Raw genomic sequence first — 16,254 nt, 5'->3', positions numbered from 1 at the left:
TAAATAAATATATATATATATATATATATATATATATATATATATATATTGGCATTTGGCCATTAATTGTGCAGAACTTTTAAGTCAAACTAAAAAACATTTGTAGGCCACAGTATTTGTGTCTTTGCTGGATTTTTAGTAGAATGTCTCCCCCTGCTGGAAATTCGGGTTACTATGTTTTGTAATATCAGTAAAATTCTTCTAAGGAGTTTTATTTATCTTAAATAGAAAGCTTTACCTATATATGAATCCATTTGTGTAATGACTTATTAAAATTACAATAGAACTCCAGGATTGTTTTCCTAAAAATGAGATCCGATATTGTCATATATAAAACTTACAATATATGTAATGAAAAGTAACAAAAAAGAAATAAGGAAAAGAAAATAAATAAACACACACAAAGAAGTGTTTTGTGATGTAATAGCATGCTCAACACTTACATTGAATGCACTTACATTGTCAATATACTCATTGTTTAATACTGTTTTATTGAAAAGTTCGGGAAATTATTCAATTAAGTAGCAAATGGCACAAAAACATTTCATGTGACTGATCCCTAGTGTCCTTTATATTTCCAGTAATGAAGCTTGAGTTTTGCAGAAATAGCTGTAGTTGTGTCATTGACCTATATTTATTATCTGGTGCAGCAATTATTATTGAGCTTTATTTTGTAGGCTGGGAAGTTGCTGGGGATCATGTTCAGAGTGGAGTTGGTGGGTCAGATAATGACTATCTTCTGCTAAACCTGCATATTCCTGGATTTAAGTAAGTTCTATCTGTATGTATGGTAAAAAATGGTAATTTTTTGTCACTTCCTTTACATTTTATCTTACTTGTGTGCTTATTATTATAAACAAATCAATACATGCCTTGAATAATACATTAAACAGGCTTTCAATGACTAATGTTCTATTTGATTCACATTTATCAGTTGTTCTGTGCAGATCTATTTTAGATTTCCATGTCCTATTTTACAAGCATCGCTGTCAATGGTCATATTTCTGACAATCTAGAATCAGACTGATTAATGTGTATGCAGGGCCAGACTAACTGTTTAGCAAAGTTGACATTTATCCTTACTAGTGGATTTTCCTGTATATTTTTTGGTACAATAGTCCATTTTACAGGAGTGATTGTAGAAGAAGGTGCTTGTGGGTGATGAAAATCTGTCAATGTTGGCATTTCTACCTGTACTGCATTTGAAACTTAAACTCCTATGTAAAATTCTTGAGTGCAAATTACACAAAAATCTTTATGTTTACTGGCAAAAAAAAATATTTGTACCCTGTCTAATTTATTTTTTTTGTTATTGGGCCTGACTTTCCATAATTCATGTCTAGGCTCCTCCAGCTGTCTTACCCTGTTCATTCAGAATTCCCTTACTGGCCACTAGAGATGCGCTATTGAACAGTGGAAAGACAGGCTGTAGGGTTTTCCACAAAGCCAGAAAAAGTCAAGACACCAAAAGCAAATAAAACAAAATTACAGAGGTGCTACATGAAGGCTTTTCCTGGAATATGTTAATGTTACGTTAATAGCAGACATATCTCCAATTTACTTAAAATGCCTAGAAGCTTGTATAGTTTATGGTAAAACTGGCATTTGACATTTGGTAAAAATTATTTTTTGCAATACATGTTTTGATTTATATATACTATAGCCCTGTAGTGTTCTACTGGCTTGTGAGTGTAAGTGTAACTGGTGTGTAAGAGACTAAATAACTAAAGGCTGCATTTTAGTGCGTGGGCAGAAATAGCAGCATCAAATGGTGAAGTACCTGGCCAAAGCACCCCCCCACCTTCCACCCCAGCGATTGAGGGTCTGTAATCTCCCTTGTTGCTGACACATTTGCTTGTTCTTCTTCTGGGTTTGGCATCTTTGGTTGTCTTATTTGGCCAGCCCCGCTTAACCCCTGCACAGGTGCTGCTTAATCTGAAAAAAAAAATTAGCAGGTAAGGCAGAAGATTTTCTGGACACAAAGACCCCGATCTAATAAAGCTCTCCAAGGCTGGAGAGGATACAATTTCATCAGTGAAACTGGGTGATCCAGAAAACCTGAAATGGGTTTTCTAAAAGTAATTTGCTATTTGTTAGCAAATGTTTTCAGTCCTGGGCCAGATCCATTCCAGGTTTGCTGGATCACCCAGCTTCACTGATGAAAGTGTGTTCTCTCCAGGTTTGGCGAGCTTTAATAAATCAGGCCCAAAGAGTCTCTTTTGCAGCTTATCTATCTATCTACTAGCAATGATTTCTGAAAACCTTCAGTTTGCTTTACCTTCACCTAAATCCATATGCACTTGTCTATTACAACCATATAAAACAATACCCCCACATATTGCCATAACATAGTAAAGTCTATAAAATCATTGTTTTTAGATAAACACATTCCATTTACTACACTGCCAGCATTCTCAGGTGTCCTTTTTGTAGTTGTCATGAATCTAGTCTGTACCAAGAGCTTTGAACTGCATGATTCGCTATGAATATATGTGAAATTGCTCTTCTGCCATACAAATTTGATCATCTCTAGCACTATAGGCTCTGCGGGAGTGATTATAGTGTTATCTATTTGTCTATTATCCATCGGATCTAAAATGGGTAGGCTTCGAGCTGAATAAGAAAATGTCTCATGTGGTGTACAAATAGTTTTATTTTACAATTGCAGGCCTCCGACATCAATGACTGGGACAAATGGAGCAGAGCTGGGCAGGATTACCTTTGTGTTTGATACCATTTGTTCAGCAGACTGCGTGCTATACTTCATGGTGGTAAGTGATATCCCAGGGTTAAGTGCTGGTGGTTGCCATTTATCCTTATTATTTTATAGTTGTAGTAATCCTGACTTCTGCAGGTATAGATGGGTGCAATTGTTAGCAGTATTGGCTGGAAAATATTGATGCACGGATAGTATATTTGATAATATATATGTTTGAAGAGATCATTCAAACACATAATCTTTGTTTCACTCATACATGCAGTTTTCCTTAGCAAATATTTTTTGTGATTCTGCTACAAAGTTTCTTATCTCAAAATCCGTGCAAAAACAATAACAAACAGACAATAAGCAATAGTCCATATACAGTAGGCTCCTTGGTTGTTGTTGCTTATCAGGGAAACTAATCTGCCCCTTGCAATTGATCTCTGTACTGTTGAAATGTGGACTTTTGATATATTGTTTCATATCTTGCTATCTTTATGTAATTATATTTATTTCTATAGGATGTAAACAGAAAGACGACAAGTGTGGTGGAATCGTGGGGAGGAAACCGGGAAAAGCAGTCTTACACTCACATCATATCCAAGAATTCTACGTACATGTTTACATGGGCATTTCAAAGAACTAACCAAGCACAATTTGTAAGTAAATGATTTACTGAAGTATATTATTTAGAGATTACAGGTTAATAATAGTATGAAACTTTTTTTAGTTATGGGCTTTAAAATTTCCTTTCAGAGTGTGCTTTGAACAGTCTTAGACATGATGTGAATTCTTTAAATAATGAAAAGATTTAATGATGTGGAAACATAATTTACTTTCTTTATTTTCTAATGATTATTTTGATTGTTGTGAATCAAAGGGACACAAGTGGTGAAAATCATATCACTTGACAAAATTGACATTCAGAAATATTCATAAATTTTTAGAATTATTAGAATTTTTAGAAAAAGCTATCTTGGTCAGTGATGAGTGCACGCTAAGCAGTATAACATAGGTCCGTGCACCAGAAAAAAGCTTTAAAACTCAAAAAACAACAAATATCTGTTAAGAGTAAGTCTATTGGGCCACATGACATTTTGTTCTACCCATGTTGCTTTTTTTATTTGTATTTAAGTATGGCAACATTGTGAACGAACCAATATAAACAGTACAATAAAAAGCAGAACAGTGTTTCATTGTGCATTATTTACCGATTTATATGTGAAATGTTTATACCAGAAATATTTCAGGGTCAGTTGCCCAAGGATCTTGAAGTTGGACTGGTAAAAACATACTTAGTGTAGCTTTCCTTAGTAGTTTGTTTTTCCTTTGCCTGAAAGAAGGAAATAAATTCATGAGACTGGGGCACCATAAATACATTCCCTGGAAATACCAGAGACAAATCTTTTTAATATGTTATCTTATAAACTCCTCCATAAATATCTTGGTTTATGTTATTTTCATTTGCCATCATAGATAATTTTAGAAATAATGGGAACAGTTTTTTTGTTTCTTGAATGTTTGTGTAGGCAGAGGCATAATACACACCTAATAAGACTGTCCCCATTTATATAAAAGGCCATTGATCACATTTTAATGTGTTTAGAAGGCTAATATTGCAGCAAAGTATGATGTGAGATTAAATTATACAGATTTGTTTGCTGTTTTCTTTTCATAGCAGAGAGTGAAAAAAACACCTTTTGCTGAGCTTCTGTTTTCTTTCAGAGCCGACGTTATGTAAATGATGTTGCGAAGATTTATTCTATAACTGCAACCAATGTTATGGATGGAGTAGCATCAACCTGCCGTGCCTGTGCTATGGGATCTCAGCAACTAGGATCTTCCTGCATCCCCTGTCCTGCTGGACATTATATTGATAAAGAAAGCAGTACCTGCAAGGAATGTCCAAGCAACACATACTTATCCCCACATCAGGTGTATGGAAAAGAAGCCTGCATTCACTGTGGCCCTGCAAGTAGAAGTAACAAGGTATGTTTTTCCAAATACATTAAAGCATGTCTATTACCTTCTTCATAGGAGTCCATGTGTAATGCAATGTTCTCCCCAGCACATTTTAGCTGGGCGGACCACCCGGCACTTTTCAGTAACCATCCGGCTGATTTTGGACAGTTACTGAAGAGTTGAATCACAATACAGGGGCTGCTTCCCACCTACAGCTTCTTCCCACCTGGCTTAAAAAAATTCTGGGTTGAACACTGTAATGTGCGGTGGTGTTGCTCCCAGCAACCCCATTCATTGGCTGGACCTTAGGCCAGAGGTGGAGGATCCATACAACCACACTTGCGCCATCAAAAAAATTAAGGAATACTAATAAAAACATAGACATTAAAGCTAACACAAACAACACTGCATTTTGTAATAGTTATGCTAACACACACCAAGTGCCAAAGGTTTTAATTTGTCTATATCTCTTAATCTCATTTGAAAGTTTAGGGTGATCTGACCTGGAATTTCAGTACTCCAGGCTTATGTACACATAGACAAATAAATGCAGAGTCCTTTCCTCTTAGCCACATTGTATGACAGCCAGCCTCCTACAGACAAAATGAAATTATGTTGTACATGTAAATCATTTGCTAGAACTGTCTTTCCTCTAAACTTTTTACCCTGCCTATAGACAGAAAAGTGCACCATCCTTTTAAACATGTGCTATATTTATGATATAAAACCATACTCCCTTCCTTCCAAACCCCACCACTCTTTATACGTCATTGCAGTTGCAGAAAGTGTTATGTCTGCTGCATTAAAATAAAGAAAGGAGTTTGATTGCATGTCTTCTAAACTATAGTAACACTGCATAAATAAAGTCATAGACACATATCACTGTGAATCTGTTTAGAAATGTTTTTTGTAACATGAAACATTGAATCCTTAATGACATTCATTATTTTTTCAGGACCATTCAGCTTGCTTTAGTGACTGCTCCTGGTCATTCATACATGAAAATCGGAGTTTGATATATAATTTCAACAGTTTAAGTAGTGTGACAACCCTCATGAATGGACCCAGTTTCACTTCTAAAGGAACAAAGTACTTCCACATATTCAACATCAGCTTGTGTGGAAATGGAGTAAGTTAATCATAATGAAAAGTTCAATTCGAAATGAACATTGAATACAGCGCCATACACCAGAATATTTGTTATTTCAATTTCTTGGTAATCTAATATGTATCAGAAATCCCATATAAATTACACAACTTTGGAGTAGTTTGTGGAAGATCACATATAACTTATGGACATTTTTGTATATAAATAGAATAGAACGGTGTCTTAGACAATGTAGATAGTTGTCCTAATGAGCTTCCTACCGTACCTACCTTTTATGTTGCCCAGCAAATTCTGATCTATAGACTATGGATAAGAGTTTAGTGTATAATGATGTCAATTAAAATTTATGGGGAAGAAGTAAGTAGATCAAAAGTAAATAGATGTACAGCAATATTGTGTCTATAGTCATGTGTATCACCTTCCGTGGTACAATCATTACTCATTTGGTGGGTCAACTCACTTTCTATGTAGTCTTGGATTTTAATTTGACATTAAATAGCATTTCATTTGAAAAGAATAACAAATATATATATATATAGCCATTATTATTTGTCAGACCATTTTAAAGATTTCTGAAAGTAATGAAGTTATATGAAGGATCTGATGTATTGTTTTCTTTTAAGGGAGAAAGAATGGCTGTATGCACTGATAACATTACCGATGTCACAGCCAAAGACATGGAAGCAGAACCTGAAGACATATCTAACCTTGTGAAGACATTTGTCTGCCAATCCACTATCATTCCATCTGATAGCAAAGGATTCCGTACGGCTTTATCATCACAGTCAGTCAGCTTGGCTGATACTTTTCTAGGTAAGTATTTCTGTGGCTCTCTTTTTTTACAATGTTACACTCATCAGCCATAGATATACCCAAATTTGCTGGAGTGTGACATCCCAATTTCAGATCTGTGGTTGACCACAGGGGTCTACTGCAGGCTTAGTTGTTCTGATTTAACTGAATGGGAGTGGTTGGAAGCCACTTTTTCTGCAGTTGTTTTGTGGTTCTGGTGGATTGTGAAAACTTTTAAAAGGCACATAGTAATCACTTCCCTGCTCTCTGGCCTGGTAAAACGTAAAGCTCCAGTATCAAGGGCTGACTGACTACTTGTTTTTTATGTGAACAACTTTGTCTAATCTTTTTTTATGATATATAATTATATAAATATTATATAAGTTATATAAATATTATATACATATTTATGATATATAATATAAAATAGTTCATAGTCTAATATTACAGTGTTCCAATCCTATTTTCACTCAAATTCACTGTTCATTAATAATAATAATAATAAATTTAATAATAATAATATTTTTAATAATAATGTAGTGAATCTTGGAATAAAACATTGATAAAAGAGACCGTTTACTTTTGTATTGTTTACCTATAACATTTCTTGTTAATATGCTGCTTTATGAATGCAGGTGCTACAGCCAGCACAAGCCTGGCTGGGACAAGTATTTCCCCAGACACATTTCCTGCTGTTAAGAAGATACCAGATATAAACTTCTTTTTCAAGTAAGTTAGTTAATATTATTTTTAAAATATAGTTTAGGGTAAAATGTATGATCCTGTCATGATCTTATATATATTATTTTAGAATATTTAAGCTTTTGTATATATCTGCAAGAGAAATGTAGCAGAAGACATTCTAGAATTGTAGCAGCATATTTATAGGTGATCATCAGCGGTGATATTGTTGTGAAGCTTTATATCACATAGTTGTATGAAAATAGGAAAAATTGTGTTCATTAGACTGAAAGAATGTTTACTTGTACTTGTTTCATTATTGCAGTTATACTATATTTATGTTTAGGCAGAGTAGCAGAATTGTTTCAGTTTTCTGTAAAAGTAATATTTTATTTAATAGATTGTGAAGTTTATATAGTAAAAATGTGCATCATTGACCTTCCTTGATTTGTCTTTTTGGTTACATTTTATGTTTTTTTTTATAGATCTTCTGGTGTTACGTCATCGTGTGAAAAAGGGAGAGCTACAGTAATATCTTTGAGATGCAACCCTACAAAACTTGGTAAAGGGGATATTTCAGTGCCCAGGTAATTTGTAGCAGATTAATATTGCCATCTTCATGATGACATTTAATTTTGTGTTTTTTATCAAATGCTTAGGAAACCATCAATACTGCTATTCATGGTAATTTTAAGTAAAACATAACTGCACTGGACTTTCACCAGACTTTCATACCAGTAATGCCAGGTTTGCAAAGTAAGATTCAATGTACTTGGGAAAAATAGAATGTAGCAAAGGAATGTGTGAATTTTAAGGAAAACATAGTTACTTTTACATTCTGCATTCTACTGCTGTTTCATGTGATGGAAAAATCAGCTACAGGTAAAGATTAACTAAAGCCATGTAGTCATCAGGCTCTGCACTTGAGTACACCAAAATGTTGTACAGTAAATGTATCCCCACTCTATTTCTAGGGCTCTTTTACCACTTGTTTTTCACTTATACTGCTTTTTATTTCTTATTCACAAGCCTGATCTGCAGTGTAGGTGAAATCTTGCTGGCTATAAACTACACACTACACTACAACAGCTTTTGTGGACAGAATTATAAGTATAAGCATTCTGATTTTCTACTGATATTGGCTTTAGGCAAAAATACATGAATTGCATTGTGCGGACATTCAACACTCCATTTGCATGGGTGTATATAATTGTAGTTACATCACAATCTTATGGGGGCATCAAGAGGAAAAAGAAATCAGCTTGGTCGAATAAACAGATAATAGGGAATTTAAATAAATTTTAAAGATAAAGATAGTGGCAGAGGTAACCTGTTTTTAGTCTTCAGGTTACTTTAATGCTTTATAGCATTGGAAGGGAAGTTGTCAATGATTAAGCAGACAGAATTATATTTGTATGGCTTGCCAAAAAGGGCCATTAGGCATTCTATAAGCACGTAGCAATGCAAAATTTAAAGGACAGAGCTGCTGTATATTTGGTGCTGATGCAATGGCAGCATGCTTTTTAGAGCTGACATCTTCACAATAGTAATTCAATCTGAGGGGTGTTATAAATTGATTTTCTGCCATGGGGCCTTTGGCATTCCTGGCCATATGACTGGTGCTGCTTAGTAAACCAAACAAGGCAATGACTATAGTCTACTTCACAAATCAGTAATCATCTTTTGCTAGTCTTCCTGTGCTTTGATAAAGTTGCTATAGTGCTACTGTGTCAATAAATATTGTTATTTTTATTCAGAATGACAAATAAATCAGCTAAAACGATTTGAACAAATGTTTTCTTGGCTGCGTTTTAGGTAAAAAAATGGGCAAAAAGTATTTTATTTTGCCTCGGTGGATCCATTTTTACATTATATGTAATAATTATTTACTCTTGGAAACATGATCCAGTTTGTTAATGGTGAAAGAGAAATGGTGTAAATTTTTTATAAATTAACAGATATTTTAGAATGTTACTGTACAAGTAAACATTTTTTTTTCTTTTAACTTGTAGATTATGTCCTGCTGGTACATGTGATGGCTGCAATTTTCATTTTCTCTGGGAGACAGCAGAGGCGTGCCCTCTCTGTACAGAAAATGACTATCAGAAGATAGAAGGAGCTTGTAGAAATGGACAACAGGTATTTAATGCTGCTGTGTTCTGTGATTTCATATCAATTGGTTCTAAAAATTATCCAACCCCTAAAATGAATCTTTAATGCATATTTAAATATCCTAAAACCTGACTTATCACCTGATGCAGACAAATTAGAGTTCTAACTGCGGATATCCAGGAATGTCCTTTGAAGTCACCACACATGATTTGCAATAAAGAGTCATGGCTGTAAGTAACAGTTCAGAGGACAACACATTACTGCATGACATAGGCAGTACTTAGCCCCAAGCAGGCCAAGACAGCAAGATCTTATACCTCATTTACCTCATTAAAAAATATAAACCTGTAGTTCTGTTTTACAATTTGGGAACAGGAGGTCGTTATTTTTTACCAGAGAATAACATTTTTAGAATTAGTATATAATTACTAATTCAAAAGTATTCCTTATCTGTTCTTTAATTCAAAGGAAACACATTATGTATGGAATGAGCCGAAGCTGTGCATGAAAGGTGTAGCACTACCAGAAAAAAAGACAGCAGCCTGTGAATCAATAGACTTCTGGTTGAAAGTCGGAGCTGGCATTGGTGCCTTTGTTGCAGTTCTGCTTGTAGCACTGACTTGTTACTTCTGGAAGAAAAACCAAAAGTAAGTGCCAGTTGTAAATTTGATTTGACACAGGTAAGAAATGTTACTATGGATTTATAGGAAGCATTATAATTTGTAGGTGATTAAAAGTCAAAGGTAACTTCTTTCAAAGTAACAGTATTTAGCCTTGAATTGCTATATACCTAAATATACACAACACAAGTACTTGTGCCTTCTCTTCTAGTCACATGCAAATGCTTTGTCCAGACAGCTGGAAGAAATCCATGTCTTTATACAGCATTTTATAATGTTTTATTACTTGTGGCTTTGTGTGATGTTCAGCACACTTCAGACTTTTGTTGTTCCGTCTTGTAACGACTGTAACTGCCTGTATAAAACAAAAAGTGGAGCTCCATTCACAAGTATTCTTTCATTGAAAAGGGCCTAGAGTGTACTGTAATAAAACAAAGTGCACTGTGCCCAGAGTATGGCACTTCTTTTCTTTACACTTTAGCTGCATGAGAAATTAACTACTTTTTATTTCCAGTTTTCAGAATATCACAGAATGTTAAATAAAACCAAGAGCAACATTTTTATACACCTAATATTCTAACAACCTAACCTCCAAGTAGTGAAAATCTTAAAATATATCTCTGTAGGACTGATGCACTGTTTGTTAAAATGTGTATTCTTCTATTCATTATTTACTGTAGGCTTGAATACAAATACTCCAAACTAATCATAACTGCTAATTCCAAAGAGTGTGAGCTTCCTGCCCCTGACAGCTGTGCCATAATGGAAGGAGAAGACAATGACGATGATGTAGTCTATTCAAATAAGCAGTCAATATTGGGAAAGCTGAAATCACTAGCAACAAAGGCAAGTCATTAAAAATATTATTTTTTTCATTAAATGTATGAATATTAACTGCTTTACATGCACATTTTTTTCATGAAAGCACATGGTGATTTTTTATTATATTTAGCTCAATAAATAATCTAATATTTTAGGTTGGCTTCTGCATTCTACAACAAAAAAAGTCAAACCTTGTGGATAATATGTTATTAGGTATATTTGTTGAGTTCCTACTTTAAATAATAATTACTATTTAATCAGAAGAAAAAAAAGGCTAAGAATTACTAAGAAAACTATTGGATTTAAATATACTGTGAAAGTTCAATGTTGGTAATCATTGTTGTTACTATTACAGGAAAAAGAACACAGTTTTGAATCGGTACAGCTAAAATCATCAAGGCCACAACATATATAAAGACCAGAAATTGCCTTTAGACTCTGAAAAAAAGAATTTTTTTTAAAAGAAAATAAAAACATTGCATATAAAGAAATCAATGTGAAATACCCATGAGGAATGATGATGCAAGAGACAAACAAAATAGCAGACATCACAACAAAATAAAAAGCTTGGCTGCCTTATTACATGACAAAATATTTTGCCAAAAATGGATTGTTTGTAAGTTGGAATTCTCTACTCAGGAAGAGCAAAGTGACGCGGACAATGTTCATTTTCTTGTGCAATGCTTGTGCATGTGTTATCTCCTATTATCTCCAAATGCAACACAGAAAAACAACGGTTGTGCAGTTTACAAGTGCTTTAAATATAATATATCTGGGAGATAAAAAGGAGCAATTAACTTTTTTTCTAATGAAAATGATGTACATGCAAAATGGAAATAGTGTTGAACTTTAAAGCAAAGAAAATATATGTTGATGTAGAAATAAATTGTACTAGTAAATTTATTACAAAATGGACGCCAGCGTGAATTTTCTAGGGCTTGAGGAGTACCAGTCCTGATGACCCATGCAAATGTGTAACACTTGTTAAATCGGGTATTGTAACATATTTTATTGTAACATGCATCATCTGGCCAACTGTAGTTTGTTACAGTACCATATTTTGTGACTGGCACCTTGATGCATTGAACAGTGGAGACCAGTAATAAGTGCGCCAATGTGAATTGTGGTGTGAAAAGCCTCATTTTATTTACCCTTTGTACACAGTGCAGAGTGCAGCCTACAGTAATGCACCACAAATAATTTCATATGTGCAAATCCAACCTGAGTTTTTATTCCTAAAGACTATTAGTTATGACGTGGTTTATTGCAGAATCTGAAATTTCAGATTTATGCTCCCGCCCCTTTAGATTTACATTGTATGTAATTGTATTTTTAGACTTACACTTTAGGAGCCTTGATTGTCATGAATTGGAAGTTGCCTGGTCTCTGACAATTTGCCTGGTCTCTGACACATTTGAATGCTTTAAGATTTTCAGATTTATAAATAAATGCTTTCTTTTTACACATGTGCAGGTTTACTTTTGAAATATTTATATTAGATATTATCATGTCCAAGCAGTCAACAGGCCAACAATACTCTGACTTCAGGTAGCTCAGGTAGCTTCAGACTCTTCAGTAAAGCTGCTCAAATTGACAGATCCAAATCTTTTTTGGATTGTTTTGCACAAATAGATCACATTATGAATAAATATATAGATCTTTGTATAAGTCAAGTGAAATGGAAGTGCACCAGGTACTTTATTTAAGAATATAGTGAATTATGATTCTTCAAGTTAATTGTTAGATTTTGGACCAATTTAGTAACCCTTGTTGGTGTTGAATTCGATTTTTTTCACTTTTACAGACAAGACAAAACCAATTGTAAAATAAAAAATATATAGAAAATACCCTACACATGATTGGATATTTTGAAACAAAAATGCACAATGAATCACACCATTGATGTTTGCTATATATACAGGAAAATGAAATTATTTTGAGAAATATTGGTTTTATGTGTTTGAAAAGCTTAAAAAATAGTTGCTAAGATATCCTATTTATATTTTATGATATGAAAGTGGTTGTACATCTCCCCTAAAATGACAATTACAGCTTCATGTCAAAACTGTAATTTGGCACAGATTATGGGGATTGGAGATTTGATGATGTAAAGAACAAAAAGATATTGGCTGTAGGTAAATCATTATAGATAATTGCATGGAACAAATGTTTCCACTTTTCTGGTCATTTTGTAACAGTAGCAGATCATTTGTTCCAAACTTCCAAATAGAAGTAATTATATACATTAAAAGCAGTCTGACTAACTATTGAACCTGCAAATTTGCAAGAGTAAGTCAGAAAATGTTTTGCTGATTGCAGGTGAAGTTACCAGAACACTGTATATCTATGGCATTGAACAACATTACTATTTCACAGAGACTAAGGACCCATTCACATTTCCCATTGTTTTGACATGTCATGTATTTTAAATTGGACCTCTATGGGCCTTTATATCTCATCTTGGTTACAGCACATTGCAATGCCTATTAACACACTAGTAAGCAATGTAGTACCATGTATTAGAAAAAGGTACTTTCCCCTGAAAATTAATAGGCTGCATTTACACTAAATACAGTACATTAGGACACTATAATGTGCCATAATGTTCGAGTGTTAATGCAGGGGGCCAAAATGGACATGATTAGCCCCAAAAATTGGAATGTGAGCCCTTCAAAAACTAAATGTGTGCCATTCCTTCTTTTTATTTCTCTCAGAAGGTATGGTTAATTTATAGGAAAATTTATGAAAACTAGCAATCAATCACAAACCTCAAAGATGTCCTATTTTTTATTTTCAGTGGAGCTGTGGGACCTGGGTGGATGTCATATAAAAAAAAATCCTTCTTCCTTGCTTCAGCTTTGTTGTGGTTTTCAGCAAAATGCGCTTTGGTAACATATGTAGGACACTCCTAAAACAATCTAAATGTACCTCAAATGCAGAGAAGAGGCCCCTAAAGAGAATTTGTTGATCAAAGCTTCTTCAGCAAGAACTTTGTCTATTGACCAGCTGGGCATATGCTTTACAGTGTGACATACTGTCCATTGTCTGTTTGTACTTTGTAATGCCTATTGTCTGAGACTTTTTTTTTAGTTATATACGGCCCATTTTTTTATGATCTACAGGGAGGTACTCATTCAGGTCTTAGCTTTTGGTTTCCTGCAGTATGTGATCAGAATATAAAGTAACACCTCAATGTTTGTTTTTTAATAAAAAGCAGGTCATTTTTCCATACTTTTATCTAAAATCCCAATGTAGTGCTTTTTTTTACAGCCATTTAAAAAAGTAAACTATATTTTAGGGATGTTGACAGCAGATTTGGTACTCACTTAGGTGTCTACTTCTTCTGCTATGACTTTATAATGTTCACTGCTTTTCTAAATTAGCTCCGTATCTACAAGGTCAGTGATTAGGAGTAGATATTATTAGGCGATTCACTTGCCGAAAGTCAATATACTGTCTGAGTCATTGTAATGTAGTACACAAAGTAGTCATGTGCAGGGTATGCCTGGCCTTGACTCCTTGACTATAAAATTGTTAACTTTCCTTGCAAGCCTGTCGGTCCCTGCCAATAAGGAATTCTTTCAAATCCCTGTCTTATTTTGTTTAATATTCTGGCAACAAAACATGGAGGCAATTTTAATTAGACAAAGAGAAGTGTGGATAGGATAACCTAGGAACTCATCACTGCCAATACATGGCTACAAAAAATTCTAAGCAATTCATGGCCACAAATATTCCTGTTTAAATGTTGGTCCACCACATCCCTTCCCTTTCTCCTTCCTTTTGACCAGCTTAGCAAATCCAATATGGCAACAAAAAGGAAAGCATGAAGTATGACGTTATGGGGAGGTTGTGGTTTGTGGGGTTGTGGTTACTTACTAAATATTAGTACTGGGGTTTAGGCATCTCAGGAATTCTAAATAAAGACTAGCAAATAGCTAGTCCCCACATGGTACCAAAAGTTGACTTTAAGGTTATATTTTGCTGACTAAACCAAACTGAAATGTGACTAGCTGTTATGGCCAATCAAGGTGGCCAAAGGCCCGAACCTGTAGGAGGACCAAGTTAAGATGTAAGCTCCAATGATGGAGCAAGGAGAGGTAAGTTTAGTTCTGCTTTAACAAATCATTGTCCTTTGCCCCTTATTATGAAACAAGCCAAATGGAGCTTGAGAGTGTACATAAGTCCCATTTTAGTAATGTTACTGTTGTTTTTGCGTCAACACTAGGCTTAGCCTAGCACTAGCATAACAAGATCTGGTTTTTACATGGCATATCTGACAAAAAATAATGTATATAAAGTCAATAAAACGAAAAGTTATATTGCTGTTTGTGTACTTTTTGTTATTAAATGGATTATATAGTTGTGTTTTATAATGTTTATGATTTATTTGAAAAAATAGAATTTGCTATTTTAAAAAAATATAACATTTGCTGTTTTTTTTATTGCATTCTCTAAGCAGAACTTTTTACAGTAAAAAACAAAAAAAAGTCTTGTTTAGTGTATAATGTCATTGCATTTTTCACTCATCATTAGGCTTTTTTTATCTTTGTGAAGTTTAATTATTTAATGATGTGTTCTGTAAAATATGGTACATAAACATCATATTTGTTTCAATGTTAGTCACTGTGTAATAAAAAGCATTTGGCTGTTTACATGTTGTTTTTATATATATATGGCGCTACATTTATATGCATAGTTCCTCTAGTTTAACAACTCTGATTACTCAAAAACTGGAACTAAGTATTTCTCTCTATAGAAGAAGATGGTACTAAAAGAGTGTGATGATGAGTGTATGTACTTTAAGTTGTTTTGCATATTCAATTTTCATTATCTTTGGATCCTATTCATTACTCTTAGCTACTTTCATTTAGGCAGTTTTAGGATGAGGATTCGTGTTGAAACCTAGCCCAATGATGCATTATTACCATATTCCTTATTAAAAATAATTGCCATAAATTGTGAAAATATTAATATATATGTAAATCAAGCCTGGTCACAGTTGTGCTTCTAAAAAGAATAAGGAAGTAAAAATGAATACTACAGTAATAAATCTCTGTTCAAAATTTCATTTAATTGCAGCTTAACCAAGTTTGGTACATTTATTAAACTGTAATATTTCGTAATATTTAGTTTAGGAAAGCAAAATTGTCAAAACTGCCACAAGAAGGCAGTCTTTTCTTTTGTATCTTCATTGATTTACACTTGTGATTGCAGTATGCACGGTTTCGGAGAATGCTATTAAGAAAAATTGGGTTGAGACATTTAAATCAGCTCCTGTGTCCTATTAAACCTTTTAAACATATATTCAAGCATAAAGTTTTGCTTTGCACTTTAAATTAGTGTTCTAGGTTATTGAATCCCCATTTACACACTCCTAAAAAGAATATAGTATTACAAAACTCAAAAACAAAAATTAAATATATTGCAGTGATGTGATGGCAACTTGAGATTTT

At 33.9% G+C, this 16,254-nt stretch overlaps 1 protein-coding gene across 1 annotated transcript in view; it reads left to right on the top strand.

The window, feature by feature from the left end:
- The window catches only part of ELAPOR2 (endosome-lysosome associated apoptosis and autophagy regulator family member 2), a 50,682-nt gene extending 35,231 nt beyond the window's left edge, over positions 1 to 15,451 (top strand). The window contains exons 11-22 of the mRNA XM_072401748.1: positions 678 to 768; positions 2,669 to 2,771; positions 3,223 to 3,360; positions 4,427 to 4,690; positions 5,619 to 5,792; positions 6,395 to 6,584; positions 7,199 to 7,292; positions 7,730 to 7,831; positions 9,257 to 9,383; positions 9,825 to 10,003; positions 10,657 to 10,822; positions 11,154 to 15,451. Coding sequence (XP_072257849.1) covers positions 678 to 768; positions 2,669 to 2,771; positions 3,223 to 3,360; positions 4,427 to 4,690; positions 5,619 to 5,792; positions 6,395 to 6,584; positions 7,199 to 7,292; positions 7,730 to 7,831; positions 9,257 to 9,383; positions 9,825 to 10,003; positions 10,657 to 10,822; positions 11,154 to 11,213 — 1,688 coding nt within the window. The 3' untranslated portion in view covers positions 11,214 to 15,451. The remainder of the gene's footprint in view (positions 1 to 677; positions 769 to 2,668; positions 2,772 to 3,222; positions 3,361 to 4,426; positions 4,691 to 5,618; positions 5,793 to 6,394; positions 6,585 to 7,198; positions 7,293 to 7,729; positions 7,832 to 9,256; positions 9,384 to 9,824; positions 10,004 to 10,656; positions 10,823 to 11,153) is intronic.
- Positions 15,452 to 16,254: the final 803 nt, after the last annotated feature.

This window comes from Pyxicephalus adspersus, chromosome 2, assembly GCF_032062135.1.
Source record: "Pyxicephalus adspersus chromosome 2, UCB_Pads_2.0, whole genome shotgun sequence".
NCBI classification, from domain to species: domain Eukaryota; kingdom Metazoa; phylum Chordata; class Amphibia; order Anura; family Pyxicephalidae; genus Pyxicephalus; species Pyxicephalus adspersus.
This window is presented reverse-complemented; position numbering and strand designations above follow the sequence as displayed.